This window comes from Urocitellus parryii, chromosome X (assembly GCF_045843805.1).
Source record: "Urocitellus parryii isolate mUroPar1 chromosome X, mUroPar1.hap1, whole genome shotgun sequence".
NCBI classification, from domain to species: domain Eukaryota; kingdom Metazoa; phylum Chordata; class Mammalia; order Rodentia; family Sciuridae; genus Urocitellus; species Urocitellus parryii.
The window spans coordinates 59,828,111-59,840,758 of NC_135547.1; the positions used below are offsets into that span (position 1 = coordinate 59,828,111).

Here is a 12,648-nt window from a genome sequence, read left to right on the forward strand (position 1 = left end):
TTTTGATTGTTGTTATGGTATATACACACACACACACAAACATATATGTGTGTGTGTATATACATATACACACACACACATACACATATATATGAACATATATATGTATATATATATCTGAAATTGTACACTTGAAATATGCAGTGTAATGTATGTCAACTATATCTCAATAAAGCTATTAAACAAAAAGCATGTGGTAGATCTGCATAGATCTGTATAATACTGAACTGGAAAAATAACTGTTAAGATAAAAGGGTGAGTTGCTGAATAATATTTTTGCAAAATAATAAATTTGTGCATATTGTATGTTAAGAGAATATACAATAAAATATCATAAAACTACATCAACTGTTAACAGGAAAATATTACATGATTCAAAAATATTCTGTAGAATCATATTTATTGACACAAAAAATACATTCACGATTTACAGTTAGTTGTGAGGATACAAGTTACAAATAATATTTAAAGTGTGGTCTTGAGTTTCTTAACTGCCCCCAAATCTCAAATCATTGGATGGTTTCACTGCATAATAACTTTCTCTACAACTTAGACCAGGGTCTGTAATCATTACCATGAGTCTTAAAGAATTCAACCATAGCCTGAAATCTTGAGATGCTTTCAAGACCATGTGGACTTCCAGGAATCACTGTCTTGTATGTTGAGACAGTAGTGCCACTCTTTGCTTTCCTATTTTGTATTATTGAAGCTGCAGCTCTGGATGTAAATTTCTCCAATTAACTTTATTCTCAGTTTCAGCCAGTACAAATTCAGAAAATGCACTTGCCAACTAGTAAAAGATACAGCATTTAGCCTTTCATGTGACACACAGGAGAATAAACCATAAATGCTAAAAAGTTAAGGTATGATTTTGCAAAGAGAAAGAAAGCAACTACCTTTTCAAATGCAGAGTGTGAAATATTCAGAATGATTCCTCTTTTTTTGAAAAGAGGACACATTAATAGAAAAAGACAGGGTGTATAAGAACTTTCAATTTCTGACAACTCCACACCCATATCTTATTCATTCAACAGTCTGAATACCTACTATTTCCCAGATGCTGCTGGGTAAAAAACATATATTCATCTCAGACCTTCCTCTTAACCTCCAGCCAGGTATAGCCAAATGCCTAGTGACAAGTGCATTTGTCTACCCATAGAAGTGACATAATCTACTGCAAAATTAAACAATTACAACCAGTCTCTGAGCTTTGAAAGCTACCACCTAAAAAAGTGAAGGACTGTAAGGTCATGTGGAAAGATGGGGTCTGGTGTAGGAAGAGCAATGCCACCTGCCTGCTGTGGGAATCTAGGAAATGTTCTCATTCATTGGAGGGTATCCAGAATAATGAGCTTTAATTATAACATAAGTATCTAGTTCATGGGATCACTGCAAAAGGAGGGAAAATTTTTGTAAAATATAGTGTCAACACAGTGTCTGACATAGTAGGCACTCAATAAGTATTTTCTCCCCACTCATACCTCCCTTTTCTTCTGTGAGGTGTATCTGACATAAATGAAATAGCCTAATGATTTAAGAGTTATAAATGTAGTAGCAAAATAAAAAAATGAATAAACATTACATTTTATCTGGAATGCAGGGCCATTTCTATATTATAGAATGAGTGTCTGATATAGCTGAATAGGGGAAAAAATAGACATTTATCTTAAACAGTTGTAAGAACACCTGCCTCCTTTATATATTGAGAAGTCACATTTGGCAATGAGCATATGTGGATGTGTGTGGGTGTGTGTGTGTGTGTGTATACACACACACACACACACACACACACATATATATATGCTATAAGTATTACTGGTTATCTTTTTGTGTATATATGCCATATTACTGTAACTAGATAATAATATTCTTTTTTGCCATTTCAAGCTACAAATGGATCTAAGAAAATACCAATGATCAAGCTAGCTTATGTATAATGAACTGATTCACTATCTTATTAAGTAAAACGTTAAAAATCTGCCAGTCTAGACAAGATAGACATCAACAAACATTTTACCTCTAGATTTAATATTCATTTGATACACCAAAACACTAGCTCTGAGCTAGAGCCTATCACAGGTATCATTATGTTAAAGATGCAATGTATATTTTGTGCACACTCTAACAACCAAAACATTATGCAAGATTCTTTGGGAATGTACAGCCTGTCAGAATTTGAAGATTGTTCAGTGTTCTCTTCTTTTTGGCTCATTTTACATGGCTTTAATAATCCCTTTAACGTCACGGAAAATGGCCGTAAGTGTATTATAACTCATATGATCAACAACTACAATTGAGCCCTTTCTGATATGCTCCTTTATGTTAATAAATATGGCCACAGCACTAACGAGGTTGGCTTTTGCCTCATTCTGGTTAAAAATGAGTTTTAATGCTGCCAATGCCTTCATACTGATCATGTCTCTGGCTGCAGTTGGATTTTCAGACATATTTAAAAGTACTTTCAAGACAAGATTTCTAGTTTTACGATTTCCCTGGGATAGCAAATGGAAAAGCTCTGAAAAGTAACTGGCAACAATGTAGTGATGAATAGTATCAGTAGTCAGTTGCCCTAGTATCTTTAATCCAGATTGCTGTCCAGGTGAGTCCAAGGGGAAAGACATGGTTTCCTTACACATATGTTTCACATGTAATTCCAACTTGCGTTGTCTTTCATCCCCAGAAGGAGGATTCAGAGTAATCACAGTCTTTTTTCTCATTTCTGTGGAAGGAAAACTGAGCAAACTTTCAATAAGTGTCACTACGCCCACTTCATTAATGAATTCTTGGGCAAATGGATGAACATTATGGATACCCATTGCAATCTGTGCTATTTTATGAATGAGAGGATCAGTAGTTGACTTAAGTATGCCAATAAGCTTTTCAAATTCCTCAGAATCCATGTAACATTCCATTTTGCAAGGGCAAGCAAATGGCTTAATCCCATTTACCTCTCTGATCTTAATTTGGCGTCTAATTTCATCTATCGTCTGAATGCAAGGGTCAGAACCAAATGGGTACTCAGGGATAGGCTGTAAGTTTGAGCGAGCACTCCTAGAAGGGCAGGCTGCTGCAGCTGAAGAATGAGCAGCTTCCTCAGATGAGGCCAGGACAATATATGAAGAAGGCTTTGGCTCAGATGGGACCTGGGATCTAAAACCTAACACTGCTGGAGTTACAGCAGGGGCTTTGGGCCAGATAGTTACCTCAGACCAGTCCTTTGGCCTATTTTTTTCATTAATTTCATCTACAGGCTGAGGCCTAACTATCCGACTTACAGGCTTAGGATTAGGGTCAAAACTAGCATCATCTCCTTCCCAAAACCAGCTCCCAATAACATTCTCTTCTTCTTCTTCCTCATCCCCTGACCTATTCTTGCTGCTGACCCCAGGTGTAGGCTCCAATTCAGGACGAGCTTGGCCACCAACATGAGCTTTATTTTCATCTTTAGCACTGGTACGATTACTAGCTTCATCTCCCTTCCAAAACCAAGAATTGATACTGGCTTCTTCCCCAGCCCAGAACCAGGTATCAACACTAGCATTATCTTTACATGTGGAGCTGGTAGCCTCATTCTCAGCCTTGGGACTGATATTTGCCATGGCTTTCACTGGAGCCTTAGGCTCTGACAGGGCTCCTTCCTTATTCTCAGCAACAACCCTGTTTTTAGATATTGCTTTTGTCTCTGCAACTGCATCTGTTTTAGGCCGTGCCTTGGCTTTTGCTTTGGACCGGGTCTTGGTTACAGGTTTGGCTGTGCCAGTAGCTTCCCTCTCTGCTCCACCTTTAGCCTGTACATTTGTTCTTTTTTCAGTTTTGGCCTGGGTTTTAGCCTTATTCTTTGTCCCAGGCATGCTTGAATACCAGTTATACAGTCTTGTCCAGTCCTAGCCTTCGTTCTCAGTGTGTCCCAGGTCAGTGTCTCTACACTCTTTTTTATTGGGTCAGAGATGAACTTGGTAGCAAGAGTCAACTGTCAGTCTAGCAGTCACACAGTCCCCTTTCTAAGCACACAACCTCTGTCGATGATACAGATAGAGTGGAGGAATACATGGGCTGGGGGAGGATGATGGTTGCTGAATGCAGACCTGTTGAATGTGAAGATCTTCTACCAATTTGAGACCACCACAGCCACAACTGGAGAGAAATCTGAGGTGAAGAAAAAAATGGGCTTTGAGTCTCCTGCAACTTTGCCTCTCTATACATAGTTACATAGAAAAACACGATAGTAGAGATGATTGTATGGCAGAAGTGGATTAGTAAAAAACTCTGCTACCTGGGCATGATGGCACACACCTGTAATCCCAGTGACTCAGAAGCTGAGGTAGGAGGACCGCAAGTTTGAGGCCAGCCTCAGCAGTCAAGCATGACCCCAAGCAACTTAGTGAGACCAGGTCACAAATTAAAAAATGAAAAGTGCTGAGGCTATAGCTCAGTGTTAAAGTACTAAAAAAAAAAAAAAAAAAAAAAAAAAGAAAACTCTGTCACCTCATTTTATTCTTTGTACATCCCACTAATGCCCAAAATATCCTGCCCAAATACTAACATTCTTTTTTTTTCCCACTGTATTAAACACAACAGTAGTGGTAGATAAACTTGCTGAATGTAGAATTGGATAAGGAGTGTCCAATCCCTTCGGTGCCATAATGATACATACTAATAAACACTATAGGTCCATTCGACAGGTTTCACACCAACCTGAACTGTTCTGATGCAATGTTGTCCTTCTTCCTTGCTTTCAGTATTGATAGGAGCAACAGTTGACCCTCAAACAGACCTATGGACAAAAATACACGTGGTATTGTAATTGTGAGTATTTGCTAGACTGACTGCACTTTGGTATCTTAATATATAGAGATTTTTACATATCACTTCTGCCCCACCCTGGTTTTCCTCATGGCTTCCCTCCCCATTTCCTGTTCCAATATCAACCAATTACCTACCTATAGGTATAACCTTGGCTTATCCTGCCCACATTATCTGTACACAAATGTGAAGGCCAAGTTGTCGGGAAAGTTGGAAGACAATGTCTCTAAGACATGATCTGGTCTCAACCACTTGCCAAAGCCATCCCTAACCCCAATCAACAGGGGTATTCATGCACTCACACCCAACCTGGATCCAAATGAATAGTTTTCCTTTTTTCTTATTTACCTTCCAAGTAAACAGCTACCTACAGATCCCTACAGGAACCTAGAAAGAAAAGACCTACAGATAGAAGAAAAAAACCCCAAAAACAGAAGAGACTGAGATGCTATAATACACTTGACGGGGTTATAACATGCTTTTGCATATTCAAGGCTATGTCAAATGTCTCCCACTAGTCTGCTCCCCCCAGAGATTCCCAAGCCAAACCCCTCGAGACCTGTAGTATATCTGATTATATTTCCTTCCAACTCTGGAGTCAGTCATTTTCCCAGCAAAGGATACACCTCTTTTCCTGAACAAAAATATGAAGTACAGGAATAGGTAGTGGAACTTAGACAACTGTTTAGAAAGCAGGCAGGGAAACTAATGTGCATTATTATTATTTCAATGCCATCTTTGCATGCTGCCAATCCCCATACATAGAACCTACCTCATTTATGCCAGCCTGGTCACAAAAGAGGGGTCCTCATGAAATGCTATCCTTGGCACCAAAGAAGAGTCCCCTGGTTACAGAAGAGTCAGTACCTATAAAAAGAAGCAGACATTCAGTAAACAATCAAGACAATATGTTAACAATGGTAGAAAAACATGTTAGATTTCCAGAATCCAAGTTTGAACACCTCCTTTTTGACCACGAGGAACAAAGTAAATGAAGTCTAGCACTCTCACCATTTCTCAGAAACATCACAAAACCTTCTGTGGGACTATTTCTGTATTAAAAAAAAATGAGAGGGAATGTGAGGCTGTGATGGGTGATGTTTGGGTTTCCAGAAAAAGAAACCAAAGAAGCAGACTGACTTCAAATGTTCTAAATATATCATTCAGAGAGACTTCCCATTTACTCTGACCTGCTATTCTCACACATCAAAATATTATTTATAGTGCACCAGGATTTTAAGAAAAATAGATTTTGAATGACAAAATAAACACCACACCATTAATTTACATGGCCTGTTGCTACGAAATTCTACCATCTTGACCATTCGGTTATACTAAATTGGGCATGGGAATCTAAATATAGAATGAAATAAGACAGTATTGTACTAAAGGCTGATGAACATTTCATTTCAATTTCCTCTTAACTCTCACTGCTCCCATTTCCTAGAACACACCAGACCTACCTCACTCATGAGAGGCTTTCACATCAACCAGGTGCCTGTGGGAAGCGACAGCACCCAGGACTCAGGGTCCAACAGGCCCCTTTCTGGAACCCGCTGTTTTGACAAAGGCGACCAACCTCCCGCTAAGCTAACTGGGCTGGACAGAGCTTGGACAACAGCCCCTACTCCTGTTCCCGCCCACTGCGGCCTCCAGGGCGCCCCCCAGGCCCCCGCCCGAGTTCCCAAGCCGCCATTTCTCCCTCACAGGCTTCCCCCAGGGCTCTCACCGGACACAGACACAGTCAAGACGGGAAGGAAGTCTGAGAAGCAGCTGCTGCAGTTGGCCTCTGGAAGCTCTGCTGGAGGCTCTCTGGACACCCCGCCCCCTGCCCCGACCCAGGCGGGTCACCGCCGCTTCCCCACCAGGGGTCCCCAGGTTCCACACACCCCTTTCAGGGACCGGCTCCCGCCAACTCACTCTCTCCTCACCGGGCTGCCAGAGTCTGGAGTGGGCAAGCTATCAGCGGGCCACAGTTGAAGACCACCCCTGAGTGCCGCACTTGCCTTCACAGGCTCAGGGCCCAGGACATAGGGATTCCTATCCTCTCCTTTTCCGTCTGGTCCTAAGGCAGCTCCACACTGGGACTCCCTCAGCTTTCCGTGCTGGCAGAATTGCCAAGAGGCGTCCCGCCCCCACGCCTCTGCACCAAACCGGGCAGGGGCTGCGCAGGATGCGGCAAGAACCGCTCGCCTCGAGGGTGTCGGGAAGGGGGGCGGAGGGATATGGCGCGAATGGGCTCGACGCCCCCTCCCAGGCCCACCGTAGTTCCGACCCAGAGGTGGGCGGGGCCAGCGCCAGCCCGGGTCTGAGGGGCGGCTTAGCACCAGCAGCCTCAGTAAGACCCCGCGCACCCTAGCGTGCAGACCACCACCCAGTCTCCCGCGCACCTACTCCTGGTGGGACTGGCGGGAGGGCAGGCGGCTGGGGGCTGCGGGGAATGGTATCAGGAGGTCGGGAAGCGCCGCGCCGGCGGGAGCTGCGGATGAATACAAAATCTTTCCACTGTGCCTGCCCCCTCCTTCCACTCCCCTTCCTTCCGAGAGGGTCAGGGGAGTGGGTGTGAGGACTGCAGACTGCGGGGCTAGGAGGGACGGACAGGTGACTTCACTACAGACTAACTAGGGGCCTCTGGGATGGCTCTTCCTCCATGTTTTTCCTTTACAGCTTCCTGGAGCCATGAAAGGGAGGAAAGCAACTCCTGTTGCTTAGGAAACTGAGGTGGGGGATGCCTTTAAAGGCCTTACCTTTGCGCCCTTTTCAAAGGAAGATTGACCTAGACCCTTTGCCCTAAGTGACCTATTACTGCTCTGTGTCAACAGTTACTCTTCTGCCACATGGGTAGTATCTCACTTCAAATGGGAATTCACTTGGCCTTTGGGTCATCCCACAGCTGTCCAAGTCAAGGCCTGCTCCGCCAGGACTCCCAGGGAGCCATACACTCCTCACCCTGGTGCCCCACTCCTGGATCCCTGTACATTGCTCTGTTAGAGAAAGAGACCCATACCCATATACATTCGCAAGACAGATTTCAGCTCCTTTCCTCAACTTCCCCTTTCTCTCAGCCCTGCTTCCTGTTTAATAAATGCATGTGCATTTTTCTTCCTAATTATATACAATTTTTGACACTCTCCAAAGGTGGAGTGTTTGACTTAAGAGTATATATTCCATGAAAGATGAGCTCCCTTTTCAGTATTTTTCACCACTGAATCCTCAGCTTCTAAGTAGACAGTGGTAAGGAGTTAGGTGCCACTGAGTCATGAAAATTCCATAGTACTCTTTATTGTTTTCAGCTCTATGTTAATATTCTATAGCTATGTCTTTATCTGTGATGCCTGTAAACCCAGCACTTGGCCCAGAGTCAGTCACCCAGGAGATTCTGCCTACGTAGCTTTTCAGTGGAGAAAGGGAGCAAGAGGCAAGTACAGACATTGTGAGTCAATTCCTGAAGCACACACATTTTAGAAATACTAAGAATACCTCCATTTTAAATTATAAGACACAAAAAGGCAGCAAAAATTAATGATTCTTTTATTTGTTAATTTGTATTCCCTTTGGGAGTCCCTCAATCTGACACACCTGTGTATGTGACTTTCAAGGTCCTGATCTTGTAAGCTGAGCATCCATTCCTTAACCAAAATGCTTGGGAGCAGAAATGTTTAAAGGTTGTGCATCTTTAATCCAAAAATCTGAAGTGCTCCAAAATCAGAAACTTAAGTTTGAAGTATCACAAGCTTAGTATTTGGAGTATGTGAGAATTCAGATTGAATATGCTCAACCTCAAAGTCTGTCTGAAATACTTCTGGTCCCAAGCATTTTGGATAAGGGATAAGGCATAAAGGATATTCAATCTGTATGTACAAGGACATTCACTAAAAGTATTTCTTATAACAATAATTGTAAATAATCTATATGTCCATCAAAAGGGAAAGTAAACTTGTTTGGTACACTTATTTGATAAAGTTCTATTCTACTTTATTGTGATATCAGAAAGAGTGAAGCAGCTCTCTATATGCCAAAATGGAAATAATTCTAGATCCAATGTTAAGTGAAAATGGAAGTTGTAGAGTAATACATATGATTCTTTTTATGGTAATCATGTTTTGTTTTAAAAAAAAGATATACACTTGCATTACATATGTGTGCATATGTATGTGTGGAATTTGTCTATACCAAATTGCTAAGTGATTAGCTCTGGGGAGGCCCTGTTTCACAATCTGCCACATCTCATGCAGTGCCAGTTGTATTCCTCAGACACAGTGGTGAGGGTTGAATGAATTTGACCATATTGGGTACCTGGTCACCAGATATATATTTAATTCTATCAAAGTGGATATCGTTGTCATCAATGACACATTCATTGACTTCAACTACATTATCTATGTGTTCTGGCATTATTCCATCCATGGAAAGTTCAATGGCACAATCAAGCCTAGAAATGTGAAGCTTGTAATCAATGGGAGATCCATCTCCATCTTCCAAGAGCAAGCTCCTGCCAACATCAAAGGGGTGGTGCTGGTGCTGAATATGCCATGGAGTGCACTATGGTGTCTTCACTACTATGGAAAAGGCCAGGGCTCATTTGAAGGGTGGTGCTAAAATGGCAATCATCTCTGCCTCTTCTTATGCCCCCATGTTTGTGATGTGTGTGAACTCCCTCAAGATCATCAGCAATGCCTCCCGCATCACCAACTGCTTAGCTCCCCTGGCCAAAGACACCCATGACAACTTTTGCATTCTGGAAGGACTAATACCCAGAGTCCATGCTATCACTGCCACTCGGACAGTGGACTGCCTCACCAGGAAACTGTGGCATGATGGCTGTGGGGCTGCCCAGGACATCATCCCTGCATCCACTGACACTGCCAATGCCGTGAGCAACATAATTTCTGAACTGAATAGGAAGCTCACTGGCATAGCCTTCATTGTGCCCACCCCCAATATGTCATTCGTGAATCTGACTTACCACCTGGAGAAAGCTGCCAAATATGACATCAAGAAGGTAGTGAATGCCAGGCATGGTGGCACATGCTTGTAATCTCAGAAGCTTGGGTGGCTGAGGCAGTAGGACCACATGTTCAAAGCCAGCCTCAACAACTTAGTGAGGCCCTAAGCAACTTAGCAAGACCCTGCCTCTAAATAAAATATAAAAAGGGATGGGGATGTGGTTCAGTTGTTAAGCATCCCTGGTTTCAATCCCTGGTACCAAAAATAAATAAATAAATAATGCGAGTTGGTGAAGCTGGCATCAGAGGGCCCCCTCAAGGGCATCCTGAGTTACACTAAGGATCAGGTTGTCTCATATGACTTAAACAGTGATATCCACTCTTCCACCTTCAATCCTGGGGCTGGTATTGCCTCAACAATCACTTTGTCAAGTTCATTTTCTGGTATTATGGTGAATTTAGATACAGCAACAGGGTGGTAGACTTTATGGTTTATGTGGCATCCAAAGAGTTAGGCCCCTGATCCACCCACCCCAAGAAGAACAAGAGAGGAAAAAGAGAGACTCTCAGCTGCTGGGGAGACCTGCCACACAACTCAATCCCTCATCACACTGAGAATCTCACCCCCCCTCCCAGTATCCATCCCAGACTCCTGAAGAAGCAGATGGCCTTAGGGAACCCTACTGTCACTTTCTCAGCAATAAAGTCCACAGCACCCCAAGAGAGGGGGAGAGAGAGAGAGAGAGAGAGAGAGAGAAAGAGAGAGAGAGAGAGAGAGAGAACTTTAAAGTGAATTCTGTTGTATTATTCAAATTCTATAGGGCTAGGAGGTGTAATTCACTTATGAGAACAGAGAAAAATTATATACTTAAAACACATTTGTAAATGAGATTCTCATGTGCTTTTTTTAGAGAGTGAGAGAGAGAATTTTTTAATATCTATTTTTTTAGTTTTTGGTGGACATAACATCTTTGTATGTGGTGCTGAGGATCAAACCCAGGCCGCACGCATGCCAGGCGATCGCGCTACCGCTTGAGCCACATCCCCAGCCATCTCATGTGCTTTTGATGAATGCATTAGTAGCATAGTGGTTTTAGAACAAGAGAGTGAAAATTTCCTCTTCCTGGTTTGGTTAAACTGTACCTGAGTATTACATGTGAGGATGGTTGTTAACACACTGAGATGAACAATGATGAGGGCACTAGCAAGCATGTCTTCATTTATTTCTACTCCAGTGCTCTACTTTTTTAATTTAGATGTAAGTTTCTAATCAATATTATTGTTTCATCTCCCTGAAGAATTTCTTTTTGTGTATGGTGGGGAGAGTTTACTGGGGACTGAACCCAGGGGTGCTTAAAGACTGAGCACATCCTCAGCCCTTTATTTTTTATACTGAGGCAGGGTCTCACTAAGTTGCATAGGTCTTCAATAAGTTGCAGAGGCTGGCTTTGAACTTGTAATGCTCCTGGCTCAGCCTCTGAGCTGCTGCCTGATAAATTTCTTAACCTTATTTGTGGAGCAGGTCTTCTGGCAATGAATATCCTCCATTCTTATTTGTCTGAGAAATTATTTTTTCTTTGTGTTTGCAGGACAATTCCAGTGGTCATAGAAATGTAGGGTTTAAAAAAAATCTAGTTGTAGATGGACACAATTCCTTTATTTTATTCATTTATTTTTATGTGGTGCTGAGGATTGAACCCATTGCCTCACCTGTGCTAGGCAAGCGCTCTACCACTGAGCTACAACCCCAACCCAAAGGTTGATGCTTTTCATTTTAAATATTTCACTGCATTTTCTTATTTTATTAGAGCTTTGTAGTTATACATGGTAGTTGGGTTCATCCTCACAAAAACAAACATACGTGGAATTTGGTATGTTTGTTCAAATCTTCCCTTCTCCCACCCTATTTCCTCTCGTACTCTCTCCCCTCCCCTGTCCTCCTTCCTCTACTAATTCTTTTCACTCATCTATTTATTTATATTTAATTGGTTCTTTTTTACTTATACATAAATGTAAAATTCCCTATTGTATATTTATATATTTACATGATTTTTTTTAAAGAGAGAGTGAGAGAGGAGAGAGAGAGAGGAGAGAGAGAGAGAGAGAGAGAGAGAGAGAGAGAGAGAGAGAGAGAGAATTTTTTTTAATATTTATTTTTTAGTTCTCGGCAGACACAACATCTCTGTTTGTATGTGGTGCTGAGGATCGAACCCGGGCCGCACGCATGCCAGGCGAGCACGCTACCGCTTGAGCCACATCCCCAGCCCCCCTTTTTTTTAAATTTAATTTTTTTTATTTGTTGTTTTTAGATATATACATTACAGTAGGGTATATTCTGACATACACTCTGCCTCTCAATCTCTTTCTTCTATACTACTGATTTCCCTATATCTTTATGATATCCTATCTTTCCCTCCTCCTTTCCTTTATTTTACCCTTAACTTCCACACATGAGAGAAAACATTTGACATTTGAGTTTGTGAGTTTGTCTTATTTCACTTAGCATGATATTCTCCATTTCCATTTGTTTACTGGCAAATGCCAAAATTTCATTTTTCTTTATGACTGAGTAGAACTCTACTGCGTATACACACCACAATTTTCAATCCATTCATCTATTGATGGGCACCTAAATTGATTCCATAATTTAGCTATTGCAAATTGTGCTGCTATAAACATTGAGGTGGCTATATCACTATAGTATGCTGATTTTCAATCTTTTGGGAAAATACCAAGGAGTGAGATACTGGGTTGTGTGGTGGTTCCATCCCTAGTTTTTTTTGAGGAATCTCCATACTGCTTTCTAGAGTGGTTGTACTTGTCTACAATCCCACCAAAAATGTACAAGTGTACCTTTTCCCCACAACCTCACCAGCATTTATTATTGTTTGTATTCTTT

General features: G+C 41.8%; 1 protein-coding gene and 1 pseudogene across 1 annotated transcript in view; one reads left to right on the plus strand and one right to left on the minus strand.

Annotated features, from left to right (window-relative positions):
- Positions 1–427: 427 nt before the first annotated feature.
- The window catches only part of Gprasp3 (G protein-coupled receptor associated sorting protein family member 3), a 32,180-nt gene continuing 19,959 nt past the window's right edge, over positions 428–12,648 (minus strand). The window contains exons 6-8 of the mRNA XM_077794059.1: positions 5,576–5,670; positions 4,696–4,774; positions 428–4,146 (exon numbers count right to left, since the gene is read on the minus strand). Of these exons, the coding sequence (XP_077650185.1) occupies positions 2,214–3,851 (1,638 nt within the window). The 5' untranslated portion in view covers positions 3,852–4,146; positions 4,696–4,774; positions 5,576–5,670 and the 3' untranslated portion in view covers positions 428–2,213. The remainder of the gene's footprint in view (positions 4,147–4,695; positions 4,775–5,575; positions 5,671–12,648) is intronic.
- On the plus strand, positions 6,977–10,272 carry LOC113175665 (glyceraldehyde-3-phosphate dehydrogenase pseudogene; annotated as a pseudogene).